Source organism: Euprymna scolopes, chromosome 45 (genome assembly GCF_053919585.1).
Source record: "Euprymna scolopes isolate OS-2025 chromosome 45, ASM5391958v1, whole genome shotgun sequence".
Taxonomy (NCBI): domain Eukaryota; kingdom Metazoa; phylum Mollusca; class Cephalopoda; order Sepiida; family Sepiolidae; genus Euprymna; species Euprymna scolopes.
In genome coordinates, this window is record NC_136526.1 from 32986159 (window position 1) to 33002912 (window position 16754).

At 34.6% G+C, this 16754-nt stretch overlaps 1 protein-coding gene across 1 annotated transcript; it reads right to left on the reverse strand.

The window, feature by feature from the left end:
• Positions 1-3373: 3373 nt before the first annotated feature.
• On the reverse strand, positions 3374-11144 carry LOC145269387 (uncharacterized). The gene is made up of 2 exons (XM_080125073.1): positions 11013-11144; positions 3374-5101 (listed from the first exon to the last, which is right to left on the reverse strand). Exon 2 carries the CDS (start codon positions 4642-4644, stop codon positions 3775-3777), a length of 870 nt encoding a protein of 289 aa, XP_079981199.1. The 5' UTR covers positions 4645-5101; positions 11013-11144; the 3' UTR covers positions 3374-3774.
• Between the last annotated feature and the right edge of the window lie 5610 nt (positions 11145-16754).

Genomic DNA, 16754 nt, shown 5'->3' on the forward strand with positions numbered 1-16754 from the left:
TATTAATACTGCAAGTACGATGTGATTTTTACTATCTGGTCAGGGCTTACTTGTATGAAATTATTCTCTTAATAGATTATGTACAGAGATAAAAAAAAATTCAAAAATAACATGTGGTATGCACTGTAGTTCTCTCCAGTGTTTTATAGGCATTCAAGTTGTCTCCATTACTTAGTAAGTGGCCAATTCTCTTTGCAGGGCATTCAAGTTCTCTCTCACAAGCATTTAGGTTACTTCTCAGTATGTGTTCGCATATGCCGTAACATATTTTGTTTCTGTGTAAAAGAGGAACCACATATTTCACAAGAAAATGGTTTCTCTCTTTGTTTTTTTCATTTTTCTTAAAATTTTTCTTCTAGGGGATGGGACATCTAACCAGATGTCTGACATTTATCCCTATTTTAGTGAGTCCAACCAAGAGATCTTTTCAGGATTCTAGCCGTCCCTTTCAGTGCAATCGTTTGTATTTCACTTGCACTTGGTTCACCGGGTATGCTTGCTATGTACTTTTTAAAGTTCTTTTTCATAAGCCCAATTGCTCCTATGATGACTGATATAATTGAAACGTCTTTTAATTTCCAATTTCGTTTCATATTATACATAAGTCATTGATACTGTGTTATCTTTTCCCTCTCAGTTCTGTTAAGCCCTGTATCATTGGGTACACTGACCTCTATTACGGTCGCTTTTTTGTTTGCTCTGTCCCAAATCACTATATCTGGTTTAACAGCTGCGTTTTCTAGATATGTAGCAGTAGGGATTATGTAGTCATAGTGAATAGTGTAGTTGTCATTCCCAACTGTTCGTTCGGGTATATGTTCCCAGGAATTTTTACTACACTGAATGTTGAGTCTCTTACATATCTTCCAGTGAAGGTATTTGCAAACTCCGTTATGGTGATCTGTATAATAACCATCTCCAAGTAGGACTTTGCAACCAGAAATCAGGTGGCCAACACTCTCAACCTCAGTGCTACAGAACCTGCATTTATTATTGTTGCTTAGACCACACATCTTTTTGAAGGCGTTTGTCATGAGGCCCTGGTCTTGTGCAGCCAATATCAACCTCTCTTAGTCGTAATGGAGGGATCCTCTTTTGAGCCAGTCCAGGGAACCATCCCTATCAATATATTCTTGGGATATTTTAGTCGGTAGGTAGTTTCTCTCTATTTTTTCATTTTTCTTATCATTTTGTTTAAGCCAGGGATGGGGCATCCTACCAGATGCCAAACATACACCTGCTATTTTAGACACTCCAACCGAGAGATCTTTTTAAGATTCTAACCGTCCCTTTAAGTGCAATTGTTTGAATCTCCTTTGCACTCGGTTTACCTGGTATATTTGTAAGATAGTTTGTAAAATTCTTTTTCATAAGTCCGGTTGCTCCTATAATTACTGGAATGATAGAGATCTTAAGGTTCGAGTTTCTTTTCATGTCATACATAAGACCCTGGTATTTGGTAATCTTTTCCCTCTCAGCTCTGTTTAACCCAGCATCATTCGGGACACTAACTTCCACCAAGGTTGCTTCCTTCTCCTTCTTGTCCCATATTACAATGTCGGGTTTTATAGCTCCGTTCTCTAGGTATGTGGCTGTAGGGATTGCATAGTCATAGTGGATGGTATATGACTTGTTTCCGACTGTTCTTTCGGGTATATGTTCCCATGACTTCTTACTGCATTCGATATTTAACTTATTGCAGATCGTCCAGTGGAGATATTTGCATACTTCATTGTGTCGCATTGTATAGTAGCCGTCCCCTAGCAGAACCTTACAGCTAGAAATCAGGTGGATCACACTCTCTACTTCTGTGTGGCAGAACCTGCATTTGTTGTCTTTGCTGAGACCACTCATCTTTTTAAACGCATTGGTCATCAAGCCTTGATCTTGGGCAGCTATTATAAACTTCTCCTGGTCATAGTGGAGCGATCCATCCTTTAGCCAGCTTATAGACCCTTCCTTATCAATATAGTCTTGGTTATATTCGTCCAGAAAATACTTGGCCCGTTGTTGGTTGGCCCATTCTTCAACTTTCTTGTCATGGAAAGCTTTAGTGTATTTCTGGCGACTTTTTCTGGCTATTTCAGTCGCAGGTATCTTTTCTGTTTCTGTCTCACTTGTAAGACAGTCTTTCCCAAAATGTTTGGCCAGTTTTGTGATGGATGTTGTTCTACTGGCTCTTGATTCCTGATGTTGGTGTACCATCTTGAGAGTTGGGTTTTAAGAGCTCATCAGTTATTGTCCGGTGCTCACAATAGTTGCACGATGTTGATGGTCAATCTCCGAGAGCCCCATACCTCCTTTCCATCTGGGCAGATACATTCTAGACAGACACTGGTTTCTGTATATTACTTTATACATTGTCAGCATTTTACGTGTCTTAGTGTCTAGTCTATTTATGTCTTTTTGTGGCCAGTCGACAATACCAAAACTGTATGTTACCACTGGCATGGCTAGTTGGTTAATGGCAGTTATTTTGTTTCTGCCTGTGAGTTCTGTTTTGCATATCTTCTTGACTCGGCATATGTACTCACTTCCAATTTTGTTTCTCATCTTGGCATGCTGGATGGTATCATTCTCTTCTATGCCAAGGTATTTGTATCCTTCCTGCCCTTCTAGGTCCTTGATGGTGGTATATTCATCAAGCTGTATATTTTCAGTTTCGATCTTCTTCCCAGATTTGATGGAGCACTTGGCACATTTGTCCAGTCCAAATTTCATGCCAATATCCCTGGAGAAGTTATGTACGACTTGTAAGAGATCATTTAAGTCGGCATCAGAACTGGCATACAGCTTGAGGTCATCCATGAGGAGCAGGTGGTTAATTCGTTTGTTTGGGTCTTGTCGGCGGTCCTGGCTTAGATTGTAAGCACATTTGTTTTTGTTTAAAAGTTTGCTTAACGGATCTATTGCCAAGCAGAAGAGTAAAGGGAATAAACTATCTCCTTGAAAGATTCCTCGCCTGATGTTTACGTCCGTGACCCTTATATTTCCTTTTGTGTGGCTTAATGTCATGTTTGTTTGCCACATCTTCATTTGTGTAGCTATGGCCTGTTTGATTATCGGGTGTATCTTATATAGCTCTAGACAGCGTAGAAGCCACGTGTGTGGTACACTGTCATAAGCCTTCTGATAATCAATCCAAGCCATACTTAAATTTCGCTGTCTCTTCCTACAGTCTTCCAAGATAGTTTTATTTGTTAAGAGCTGGTCTTTGGTACCTAGACAGTCCCTCCTACATCCTGCTTGTTCTTTTTCAAGATATGTGGCGCAGGAGAGGTGTTGGTATATACTGTCCGCAACAAGGCCAGTGAAGAGTTTGTAGGTGGTAGTGAGACAGCAAATGGGCCTGTATTTATTAGGGTGTTGCGTTTCTTTTGTCTTTGCTATGAGGGTTGTATCTCCTCTTAATAGCCATTCTGGTGTGGTTTCTTCTCCGCTCAATATTCTGTTGAAACAACTGCTATAATGCCCATGTAATGATGTTAGTTATTCAGCCATAAATTGGGGAGATTGTCTATGCCAGGCTTTTTGTAATTTGAGACGCCATTTAGCTTCGTTTTTATAGTGCCAGCTGTTATCTTTGGCTCCGGCATCTCTGGCTTAGTTTCTTTCTTTTTTCATTTTTCTTATCATTTTGTTTAAGCCAGGGATGGGGCATCCTACCAGATGCCAAACATACACCTGCTATTTTAGACACTCCAACCGAGAGATCTTTTTAAGATTCTAACCGTCCCTTTAAGTGCAATTGTTTGAATCTCCTTTGCACTTGGTTTACCTAGTATGTATCCGCATATGTTGAACCATATGTTGTTTCTTTGAAAAAGCAGAACCGCATATATCACAAGAATATGGTTTCTCTCCAGTATGTATTCGCATATGTTGCAACATATTTTGTTTCTGTGTAAAAGAACACCCACAAATTTCACAAGAATATGGTTTCTCTCCAGTATGTATTCGCATATGTTTCAACATATTTTGTTTCCGTGTAAAAGAACGCCTACAAATTTCACAAGAATATGGTTTCTCTCCAGTATGTATTCGCATATGTTGCAACATATTTTGTTTCTGTGTAAAAGAATACCCACAAATTTCACAGGAATATGGTTTCTCTCCAGTATGTATTCGCATATGTTTCAGCATACTGAGTTTCTGTGTAAAAGTAGAACCACATATTTCACAAGAATATGGTTTTTCTCTATTATGCGTTTGCATATGTTGCAACATTTGTTGTTTTCTAGCAAAAGAAGAGCCACATATTTCACAAGAATGTGGTTTCTCTCCAGTATGTGTTTGCATATGTTGCAACATATGTTGTTTTCGTGCAAAAGAAAATCCACATACTTCACAAGAATATGGTTTCTCTCCAGTATGCGTTCTTCGCATATGTAGCAGCAAATCATGTTTTCTTGCAAAAGAAGTGCCACATACTTCACAAGAATATGGTTTCTCACCAGTATGTGTTCGCATGTGCATCAACATAGTTTGTTTTCTTGCAAAAGCGTATCCACATACTTCACAAGAATAGGGTTTTTCTCCAGTGTGCGTTCGACTATGTTGCAACATATATTTCTTTCTTGCAAAAGAAGAGCCACATATTCTGCAAGAATATGATTTCCCTCCAGTATCAGATTTAGAGCTCATTTTCTAAGTGAAAATGTATGAGGATTTTTGTACACTTTGTTATACTATATATTTCTCAATATTATTTCGTGCAAAATAAGAAATGAATTAAGGAACATTCACATTTCCTTCAATTTTTATGGTTTTCATGTGTAATATTTTTCTCATTTTTTTAACGAAAGATTTTTTTACTGCTATATACAATTGACACGAGAAAATTGTGTGCTGCTGGTGTTCATATTCCTGATAGGACTTTATGTCTATATAGATTTTGGAAATTGAATATAAAATCATATATTTAATGAATGTTCATAATCTTATTTAACCAATTCATTTAGCAACTAGGATTTGAGGAAATAAATTTGCAGTTTATAGGGAAATGCGTGGTGATGAATAGTCGACTTGTACAGTTAACAGTTTCTGTTGTTTTCGGCTTTTATTCAATTTTATTATATCCTTTTATTGATTGATGGATAATCTGCAAAGTTAAAAATAAAAGAAACATTTAAATTGTTTTGTATTTTATACAAGTTTTTTGCAAAATAAAATTATTTTTCAAATATTAAGATGGTGTAGATTCGTTTTATAATTGATACATTGGAGATGACCTAAAACATTGTGATCTAAGGAAAAACTTTTAAGAATTTCTCAAATTGATTATTGATTAAATTAAAAATATAATGAAGATATATCTTGCAATACTTATTTATTGATAAAATGATCATTTTAAGACAACGTTGAACAAAATTTGCGGAAAAAAACTTCCTGAGATACAAAATGCGAAAATTTCCCTTTTTTATAATTTACACAAACTTTATATTTTACAAAAGACATACGGGAATTCTCTATCATTGATTTCAGTAAAAAAACATCAATATGTAAATATGTGGGATACTAAGAAATTATAGAAAACCAAATTACATTCAAAACATAACCTAAGTACAACCACTACATTTTTTTGCATTTGTCATAAAATATTTTATTTTTATATTTGTGATTTTATTGAAATAAAAATAAAATATTATATGAAGAAACAATAAGCACATCCAAATTTTATAGGTCCTGGATATGACAATAAACTATATCCGATGATGAAGCCCCAACTTGCAGGCTTTGGGGAGTGTAGTACCATCCTTTAATTACCATTGCTCCCAGGTCCACTTTGAAAAAAGAATATATTCTATTAAAACAATTATTTAAAAATTACTGGATTCGGCCTTAAATAACCTGAAAAGGGTTGATATGCCATAAAACAAAAACAACCAAATTTTATAGAGATAATGTAACAGTTATATCATTATAGATAATGTAACAGTTATATCATTTAGAAGACAACCTTCAGAAATACAGTTTATAAATGTAAGAATTGCTGAGAAGTAAATAATGTATTTAATTACATTTGCACATGAAAGGTGTGAGAATTAGATCGCTAATAATGCAAGTTTATCCAAAGATGTGCGAAAGAAACCAAAAATAACAGTCTGTGCCAGGACATACTTTTTTACCTTTTTAAAAAATGAAATCAATAGAATATTTGTTTTGTAATAAATTGCTATTTTTGTTTTTATTGAAGTAATTCTCAAATATTTACCCTTTCATTTCGGTACTAAATATTCAAGATTTTATACTTAAGATTTATAAGACGCCCATAAACTAAATGTTTGATTTTTTTATGTTTACTTGAAAACGTTTTAAAAAGACCTGTGATATAATAGATAAAGTACTTAGTGATACACGTCTGAGATTGAAGCTTCAATCTGCAATGTAGACAACTGTAAGGAAACAGTTACAAAATAAGATTTACACGATCATGGTTGATTCAACCAGAGCATGCTACTCCTATGAATCAAATCTTTCTATTAAAAAATCTGTAATGAGTTCTACAGAACTCATTTAATGCACCCAAGTATGCTTGAAGGATAAATTGGACAAAACATTGTAAGTTTAACAATCAACAATAGTCTGAATTAGACTTATAATATAAACTATCAATCCTCATCTAAATTTTTTTTAGCCAACTTTTATTTTATCCCATTTTATTTAGTATTATCTCAAAGATCTTTAAACCATCTTTTTTTCTTATTCAAACATTTATAGTTTCATGTTATTATTTTGACAAAATACCCGAACATTACAGATTTCTCAGCAGAATGTTTATAAAGATTGTGGTGGTTAAATTAATTTACCATGCAGAATATGCAACTAATACATGAAATAAACTCATGCAATTACAATAATCATTAAACAAATAATAAACACAAACGTTTTACAAAATTGAATAAAAAAAATAGTTAAACATTACGGCTTTCTGTTTTTTGAAAGGTCACAAAGCTATGTTTTATATTTTATGCTATAGATATATGCAATTTTGATTTTCTGGAATAAGTCTGTACAAATAATACGTCATTTTACTAGAATTTAAATATGAATCTTAAAGGAAATTAATGCAATAAAAACTCAAATAAAAAGAAATTGTATTCTTTGGAAGAGAGGAAATCGATATTTGCTAAATATCTATTATTACCATGGTATGTTGAGATGAATCTGGATTCAGAGCAAGAGAGAAAACAAACACAACTGAGTTTTAGTAAAATGCAGAGTGATTCAAAACCTGGATGCCCCAGGGGCCATAACTCCTTTGCCTTTCAGTTATCTTCCTTCAATTAATATATTTGCACTTTTTGGTTCCTAATTAATTTCGTAAACATCAGAAGAGTTCATTCAAAGAGTGAGGTGGCTGGATTATCTGCAAAGATGGGTCAGACTTACTGCAAAGAGAGGCTTCTGTTAATCAGAGTGAAGAGAATGACAATTATGAATTATTATTGTACAGATGTTTTATTTTTATTTTTGGGAAAGAGATTAGTAATCTTTTGGATGGTCATACTGTCTGACTTGAATTTCTGAGGTTTCAGGTGTGTTGTGGCTACTTGTCTTTGAGACTAGGTGGCTTTGTCGCATGAGTATAGCTTTCATCTTTGGATGAGGAGTAATCGAGTGGGTTATGTGTGGGATTTGTTAGTGGCTTAGGGTAAGTATGTTGAGATGAATATGGATTCAGAGAAAGAGGGAACACAAACACATGCTCGCGTTATGGTAAAATTCAGAGTGATGCAAAACCTGGATGTCCCAAGGGCTGTAATTCCTGTACCTTTTAGTTATTTCCCTTTTATTAATATAATGTATATAGGAAGGACATTACCTTGCACTTTTTGGTTCTTCATTTATTTCTTAAACATAAGAAGAGTTCATTCAAAGAGTGAGGTGGCTGGATTATCTGCAAGGATGGGTCAAACTTACTGCAAAACGAGACGTCTGTTAATCAGAGTGAAGAGAATGACAATTATGAATAATTATTGTACAGATGCTTATTTTTATTTTTTGGTGGGGGAAGGTAGTAACCTTTTAGGTGGTTATCAGTGTCTGGCCTGAATGTCTGAGGTTTCAGGAATGTTGTGGCTGGTTGACTTTATTGTTCCCTTGGCTTGGGTATCATGTTCCCTAATGCTGGGGTCTGCAGCTATATGTGTAACCCGGTGTGGCAGGTGGCTTTTTATGGTCTGAGTAAATAAGATTGAAACTGAGCGTACTCCAGTGTTGCAGTGTGGTATTCTTTGGTAGTCCAGAAGAAACTTGAATAATTGCTGCTTTCAGCTTCAGCCTTTGATAAGGGTAGCTTCAATAGATTTTTTACAGTGCGCATAAAACGTTCTGATGCAGCATTGGCCTGGGGCCATAGGGTTATTATCTTCTTGTATCTGAAACTAGTTATGGAGGCATAGATGTTGAAATTAAAGTTGTTAAATCATGGGCCATTGTTCATCTTGAAGGAAACCAGTACCCTGAATTTAGTGAATATCTTGTCCAGGCAGGGTATGACTGATATTGATGAGATGGAGTCTAGAATGTCAACCACAACATAGCGTGAGTATTCATCCGAGACAACAAGCAGATATTTCCCATTTTGGTTATGTATCAAGCCTACATTGGCTTCAACCTATGGGGCCATTAGTAGGGGGCCATTTGTAGTGGTTCTCTTGTGGATTTGTGAGTGCTTATCTGGTAGTTCCTGATGTTTTCTTCTGCTAAGAATTGCCTGTCTTTTAACTGTATTTTTCCTATTGGAGAGCTATGAACTTCATTGGCTAAATATCGATTATTACCATGATGGGTATGTTGAGATGAATACGGATTTGGAAAGAGAGAAAACAAACACATGCTCGAGATATGGTAAAACTCAGTGATTCAGAACCCAGATATCTCAGGGACAGTGACTCCTATGACCTTCAATTATTTCCCTTTCATTAATATAATAATAATAATTAATATGATAATAAAGAAGAAAGCGGCCATGTGTGTGTGCATTATGTGGTTATACAACTTACTTTAGATGGGATCTGAGAGAGAGAGACAGAGAGACAGAGAGAGAGAGAGATTAAAGATGGGTGTAGTCTCGTGGAATCGCACAAGATCTCATCGTCCACTGCACACATATGCAAATGCAATGGAGTCAGTTTTCTAATAAAATGCCTGTTAGCAGAAGTGGTGGGGAGAACACATGATGGAATTTTAGAGAAAAAGTTGACGATTTAGCTGAACTTTTTTTATTGTATTTATTTATTTTATTTTTTGCTGTTTACCAGCAGCAAGAAAGTGCTAATACTATTGCAAAGGTTTTAGAGTGAAATGCTTTCCAGTTGAATTCGCCAATTTTGCTAGAATATTGTTCCTTGTAGCAATCGTTAGCTTTTTCTGATTTTATTTTTTTACAAAACAAAAATAAGAAAAATAAAATTGTTCTGTATCATTATGTATTACAGAAAAATATGTTTACTAATGCAATTCAAAATATTTTTCGATTATTAGAAAGGGAAATGAGCGAATAAAGGCAAAGTTGTGATAGTTAATCAATATAAGTTCTTTTGTGAAATACTTTAAATATTAGACTGATAAAACTAAGAGTCAATAGATTTTGGAGTTAAATGAAAAAGAACAGTGACAGTGGTTTTCATATTAATGAATAATCCTTGAGGGTACCCATCTCCTGCTGAGGAATAAAATTGCAATAATAGACACAGGTTAACAGTTGTTTCCAAACGAATGACTAACATTTATGTTATTGGCAAGGGAATAAAGTCACCACAGCAAGAACAAGTTAACACGAATTTTAAAATAACAAATAATCCTTAAATAAATAGCTAAGTACTTGGCATGAAAATTAGTCAACAAAAATTAGTTAACAATAGAAGAAACCTGGAAAGAATGGTATTCTTTTGAAGTTTCTCTTACTACACAGATGCCAATTGCTCATGCTGCTGACTTGCTAAAAAGCTGCACGTATATGATGAAGCAAGTTATTGAATTACAGAAAGAAAAATTAAACTCACAGTCATTCTAATATGTTGCAAGTTTAAAAAACAGAACAGTCATCAAATAGACATTTTTTTGTCAGCAGAAATACCCGACGCAAGATATATGTGAATCAGAAAACCCAGCTAAAATCTATAAAAAGAAAAAGAAAAAAAAAACAAGTTACTCTTTGAACTGGTAGAGCAAGAGTGGCTCAATTTTGTCAATTAGAAATGCCTTCTATGTAAGATGCAACTAGTGGTAGTGAAAAGGGTGCTAATGCACATACTGATCCGTGCTATTTTTAAAATCGTATTTCCAAGTTTAATTAAAGTTTTATGATTGTTTTTTTTTTATTCAATTGTAAGGTTAAAGTACAGAATAAGTAAAAAACACCCTCCCCTCCCCATATTAAGAATGGCTTTTTAAATAATAACGTTATTATTTCAGCACGGATCAATAAGTGCATGAGTACCGTGAAAAGATTACAGGAAGAAGTCTACTAACAAAAAATCCACTTTTACATGAATTGGAACAAGTTGCTTTCCCGTTTCCAGCAATATTTTTATTTTATTTTAGAAATATTTCCTACAGGCATTGCCATTTTTATAACTTTTAGTAATATTTTCACTAACATATAACACATAAACTATCTTTTCTAATGATTTATGTAGCGCAGTTTAAAGGCGTACTTTTACGGAATCATACCGTCTGCAAACCGTTTTTTTTTGTTTGTTTGTTTTTTTTCATTCATGAATTTTGGACCGTAAGTGATGTTAGATTACGTAATAACCAAAAATGAAAATAGTTTTCAATGTACTCGCAAAAAAAAGAAGAAAAAAAAGAAAATTAAAAAAAAAACAAAACAAAAAAAAAAGACAGCTGAGTAGAGTGTATTCTATATTACTATTCTTTATGTATATGCAATCAGGGATGTCGACTTTTTTTTTATAGCAAAACAAAGGGAATAAAACTAGTTTAGGCTCGCCCAGTAGTAAAAAAATATAATCTGAATGCAATTAAGTTGAAGTAATACTTACTCTTTGTTTGGCGATTTGCTTTTAACAAAGAAACGATTATAAGACGAGTTAATTCAAACGAGACGAGTTTGCTGAACGGAAGTAAACATTTTAAGATGGCGACCGGAAAAGCAAGTTCGCAGAAAATTAAAATACTTGTTTTCCCTTTTTTTTTTTTTTTTTTCAAGTATTTTTCTATTTTTGCATTGTGTTAAATTTTAATACATATATATATATATATATATATATATATATATATATATATATATATATATATATATATTTTTTTTTTTTTTGTTAAAAATCATAGGCGATCGCGCATATTTGTAAATATTTATTTACAGACATTTTTCTGCAGAATATTTTTCACAGAAATAATAAACATTAAATGTTAGATATTTTGGTGCTTATACAGTTTAATCAAGACATTAAAAAATGAAAATAAGTTATATTGGGCGTACTCGTTATAGTCTGAAGTTCTCTGTTAGAAAATTCACTTAATTTCATCAAGTAGTTTTTTTTGTTTATTTTACAGCGAAAAACAATTGGCGGACGTTGAGAATCTGAGCCTCAAGCCTTACCTTATAAATTCCACAATTTTCAATATTTTCTTGTTAATATCATCCAATAGAGACTTATGTATCAGATAATTAAAAAAAAAAAAAAATTTTTTATTATTTTTTTATGACTTTTCATGGCTTTTTCAGTTTTCTATTATAACGTTGTAGTAAATTAAACACGAACTTAAGGTCCACACGCACGCCACCGGATGTTGACCTTTTTTTTTTTTTTTAGTTACGTCCGGTTATTTTAGAGTAAAAAAAGGTCAACTTCCGGTGGCGTGCGCGTGGACCTTTTCGTGTTTTATTTACTACAACGTTATAATAGAAAACTGAAAAAGCCATGAAAAGTCATAAAAATGATTTTTAAAAGTTTTAATTATCTGATACATAAGTCTCTATTGGATGATATTAACAAGAAAAAAGTGAAAATTGTGGAATTTATAAGGTAAAGCTTGAGGCTCAGATTCCCAACGTCCGCCAAACAATTTGTTATGATACTGAGCAAAAGGTTTGATTTTTAGGAAGAAAAGCTAATCATAAAGATGGGGAGGGAGTATCGACGCTTTAACTGGAGTTATCTCCCTTTGGCGTGTTCAACAAATTTCGTAATGGCTGACTTCAACGCGCTCTCATAAAAACGTGTTTTTCTGCTGTAAAATAAAAAACTACTCGATCAAATTAAATGAAATTTTTTTTCGGAGATCTTCAATCCAAAACAGATACGTACAATATAACGTTTTTTTTTTTTTTCGATATTTTCATTTTTTAATGTTTTTTTTGTTTTTTTTTTTTTACATAGGCATCACCACATTATCAAGGCCAAGAGGCCACACAAGAATAAGGGTTAAAGAGTGTACAGTAGAAATTGGACATTATAGTAATCATTAGTAATGAAAATTTGGTAAAGTTGATAACTTATATGGAACGGCTCATCAAGAACTTATTTACGTTAGACTTGAAGACAACCATATTGTAGTCAGCCGGAAAGCAGGAAAACGGAAGACAATTCCACAGGCGTGCAGTTCTAAGAAAAAAGTTTTGTTCATGGAATCTAAGTTTAGGTTTAGGCACAGATAAAGAGTGGGGGGAATTATTGATAGTGTTTACAGCTAGACGAGTGTTTCTTGTGAAAGTTAGGCGAGGGGGGACCATAGATTGAAGCTCATTCGAACACTTTCCATGAAAATAACGATACATCAGAGACAAACTCGCAACATCTCTTCTGTGAGATAAAGGTTGCAAGGAAGAGAAAAGGACATCTCCTACGAGGCTACGAAGTCTATTTTGAACTCTATCAAGGCAGGACAAGTCCTTTCTAGCAGCTCCTGCCCAGATGTGGCAACAGTATTCCATCTTTGGACGTACCTGGCTCTTATATAGATAGAGAATAGCATCAGCAGTGAGATATCTATCGGATCGATAGAAAGATCCCACCATTTTTCCAGCGGCCTTGGCAACAGATTTGATGTACGTGTTCCATTTAAGATCAGGAGTAATGGTCAAGCCAAGAAGGTTGTCAAAACTTGAGGCCTCCTGAAGACGAGAGCCATTCATTTCAATTGATGTCAGATGTGGATCAGAATGTTGATGATGTAAAGAGAGAAGCTTGGTTTTAGATGCATTAAAAGTAACCAGCCATTCTTTACTCCATTGTACTACGTGCTCAAGATCAGAGGAGAGAGAATTGGAGAGAACTTGGTCGTTTACTGTCTTAGATGTGCTACCATAAATGGTAGTGTCGTCAGCATAGATGTCTATCAATGATGTAAGGATGTGATTTGGAAGATCATTAATGTGGATCAGGAAAAGAGTTGGGCCCAGGATGGACCCCTGAGGGACACCGGCATTAATACTGAGAGCTTCTGATTTTTGCCCCTCAACTACTACTCTTATGAACCTATCAGAAAGAAATGATTTAATAATTGAGAAGACATTTCCAGCAATACCATAGCTAGAGATCTTATGAAGTAAACCTTTATGCCATACCCTATCAAAGGCCTTAGATATCTCAAGAGCAATTGCCCTAGAAAGGTTGCCTCTGTCGAGAGATTTGCTAATCCTATGAGATATAACTGTAAGCACATCTGCTGTAGATCTAGCAGAACGGAAACCATATTGAGTGTCACTAAGAAGGTTATTTTTGTTGAGATGGTTGATTACTTCTGTATTTAACACAGATTCCAGCAACTTACTCATGACGCACAGGAGACTTATTGGCCTGTACTGAGAGGGTGATGAGCGATCACCTGAATTCTTAAATACAGGGCATACTGATGAAATTTTCCAGGGAGATGGGAAACTATTCTCCTTAAGACAACGTTTAAACAGTTTTGTAAGTATGGGCGCTAGTTCAGGTTGAAGTTTTTTGAGTACTATAATTGGAATACCGTCAGGGCCAGTTGCTTTACTGGAATCAAGGTTTTTGATTAGCTTGGCAACATCACGTACAGATATACGTATATCACATAGCATGTTTTCTGATACAGGAGGAAATATTGGAGGTTGGCAGCCTTGATCGCAAAGGGTAGAATTAGCTGCGAAGTTCTTGACAAAGAGTTTGGCTTTGTCTGATGCTGACGAGATTACCTCAGGTCCATTGATAATAGTTGGGATGGAGCACACGCTTCTGTTCAGGATTCTGTTTGCTATTTGCCAAAACTGGTGGGAACCAAGCCGCTGTTCAGCTACTTTGGACTTAACAGATTGAGCATACAACTCTCTTGCATTCTTTATTACTTTCTTACAATAGTTGCTGGCAGTCCTGAAAGCGGCTTTAGTTTTCATACATCTATTACGTTGGAAACAGTGGAAAAAGTGATTTCTGTGCGCAATGGCAGCAGCACATTCTGGAGAGAACCATGGCTGGCTGTTAGGTTTTTGCTGAAACTTTTTCGAGGGTATGAAACGGTCAATACCTACAATTAACCATTCAGTCAGGTCTATTACTACAGAGGACACATCCTTTTTAAACATGGAATGCAGAGGTAGATCAGATATAAATGTACGGAAGCTATCCCAGTCAGCCTTAGTGTATCGATATACTGTACGATGGAGAGGTACGTCTAGGGACTTATTACATTTCATTTTTATCTTAATTGATACAACAGAGTGGTCGGAAGAGCCAAGAGGCGACAGAACAGAAACTGAACATAGTTCAGGGCAAGTTGTGAGAAAAAGGTCTAGTAGGTTCGCATACTGGCCATCATTGTCGGGCACACGGGTGGGTTCCTGAACAATCTGAGTGAGGTCATAGGCAATGGAGAAATCATGACAGAACCTTCCCTCATCATCGGTCTTGTTAGAGTGGGTCAACCATTCGACGTTGTGAACATTGAAGTCACCACATACGTGAATGTTAGCTGAAGGATAAGCAGATAAGACTTGGTCAATTTTCTTAGATATGCTTTGAAAGATAGTAACTCCGCTGTTATGTCTTGACTAAACTGTACAAGTACCGATATTTTAAATGTTTTCACAAAAATAATATTAAATGTAAGATATATTGAATGTTTCTCACGAAAATAATGAATTATTATGAGAAATAATTTCTCACCCAGTCTAAGCCCCTGGCAGGCAAGAAACCACAAACAAATACAACAAGTTACCTTAAAATAGTCTTCTGATTTGTTCGGTGAACAAGTGTTGCAAAACAAATTTATGCCTTGTTTTGCTAGCCAAAGGGTACAGGTATAAAATATCTTTCGATATGATAGTTCATTCTTCGTAAGTTCTCTTCACTGGTCTGGAACTGGTTCTGGTCCAGACTGGAAGCTGTAACGAATAATTTCATTCTGTCTGGGTTGAGAATGTAGTTGTTGGCAAATGATCATGATTGAAGAAAGACTCCAGACTGGAGCTCACAATAGTCGTATCTCCGGAACAGACAGGGAGGAAGTTTTTAGATTAAAAAATCTCGTCAACAAGACGAGTGCGTAATAATCATTATTACATACATTGCCTTAACTTATGCGTAAGTCTTTCGAGACGGAAACACTTAATATTCGCCCTTTCGTAGGCTGTGGTATTAGTTCCTCGTGGGACAAAATATGAGAGTCTCAAGACTCTCAATTGAAGAGAAAGTTATATGAGTTCCTTCCTCATGCCGACTCTGACTGGAACTGGAAGAGAAACAGGTTCAAAAGCCTGCCAAACTCTCTAAAATGTGGGCGTTGAAATTAACCAACAGGAATGTTCGTCATAAAACAATATACAGCATGAATTAGCCAATCAGGCGACCTGGTGCATTTGCAGAATTTCTAACACAATTAAATGTTTTTTCACAGAAATAGTGAATACTAAATGTAAGATATATTGAATTTTTTTTTTCTTTATGACATATGGAATAAAGACACTTGAAGCTGAGAGATTAAAAGGGGACACTTTTCGATCGACACCGGTTGACTGCCAACGCAGTGTAATTTGTAAACAACCTGAGTTGTTTGTTTAAAATATTAAGGAAATATTTTAAGAAAGGCAAGACTGGAGTTTAGGTGGAAAAATAATCTCGAACCCTTTATCACATAAAAGGAACTAATTTCCCTAATCACCGGGGCGGTACGTTACTATGTCAATAATATATAAACAATATTGGTATTTTTAAAGTTGTTTTTGAAAACAACTTTAAAAAAAAAAAACTTTTTATATTGCTTTTAATTAAAATAAAAAAGGTTTTCGTAGGTTACAATTATGAAAAGTTCTATTCATATTTAAATATCTTATATGTTCCGTGTGTTTTTTTTTGTTTTTTTTTACACAATGAATACCTTTTATTTCCAAGTTTAATTAAAGTGTTATGTTTTTTATTCAATTGTAAGGTTGAAGTATAGAATATGTACAAAACACTCTCCCCTCCCCATATTAATGGCTTTTTAAATATAACGTTATTATTTACGTCCGGATGCACTAGTACCTTAATGATAAACACATAAATAGAAATAATAAATTATCAGACTTTTTAAAATTTAAGTTTAAACAATATTTTTTAATTAAAAATTGAATCGCGTGATTATTATTAAATCACGTGAGTAGTTATAAACGATACAAATTAATATTAAACACGCGTAATATCTTGCAATTTATTATTTCTCTATTTAAATCTAAATTTATTAATTATAAAACGTTCGGTACTTATGTATTTTTGTTACCGTGCTAAAAAAAGGTGCTTAAGATATCGTGAAACGTTCTGTTTAAAATTAAAAAA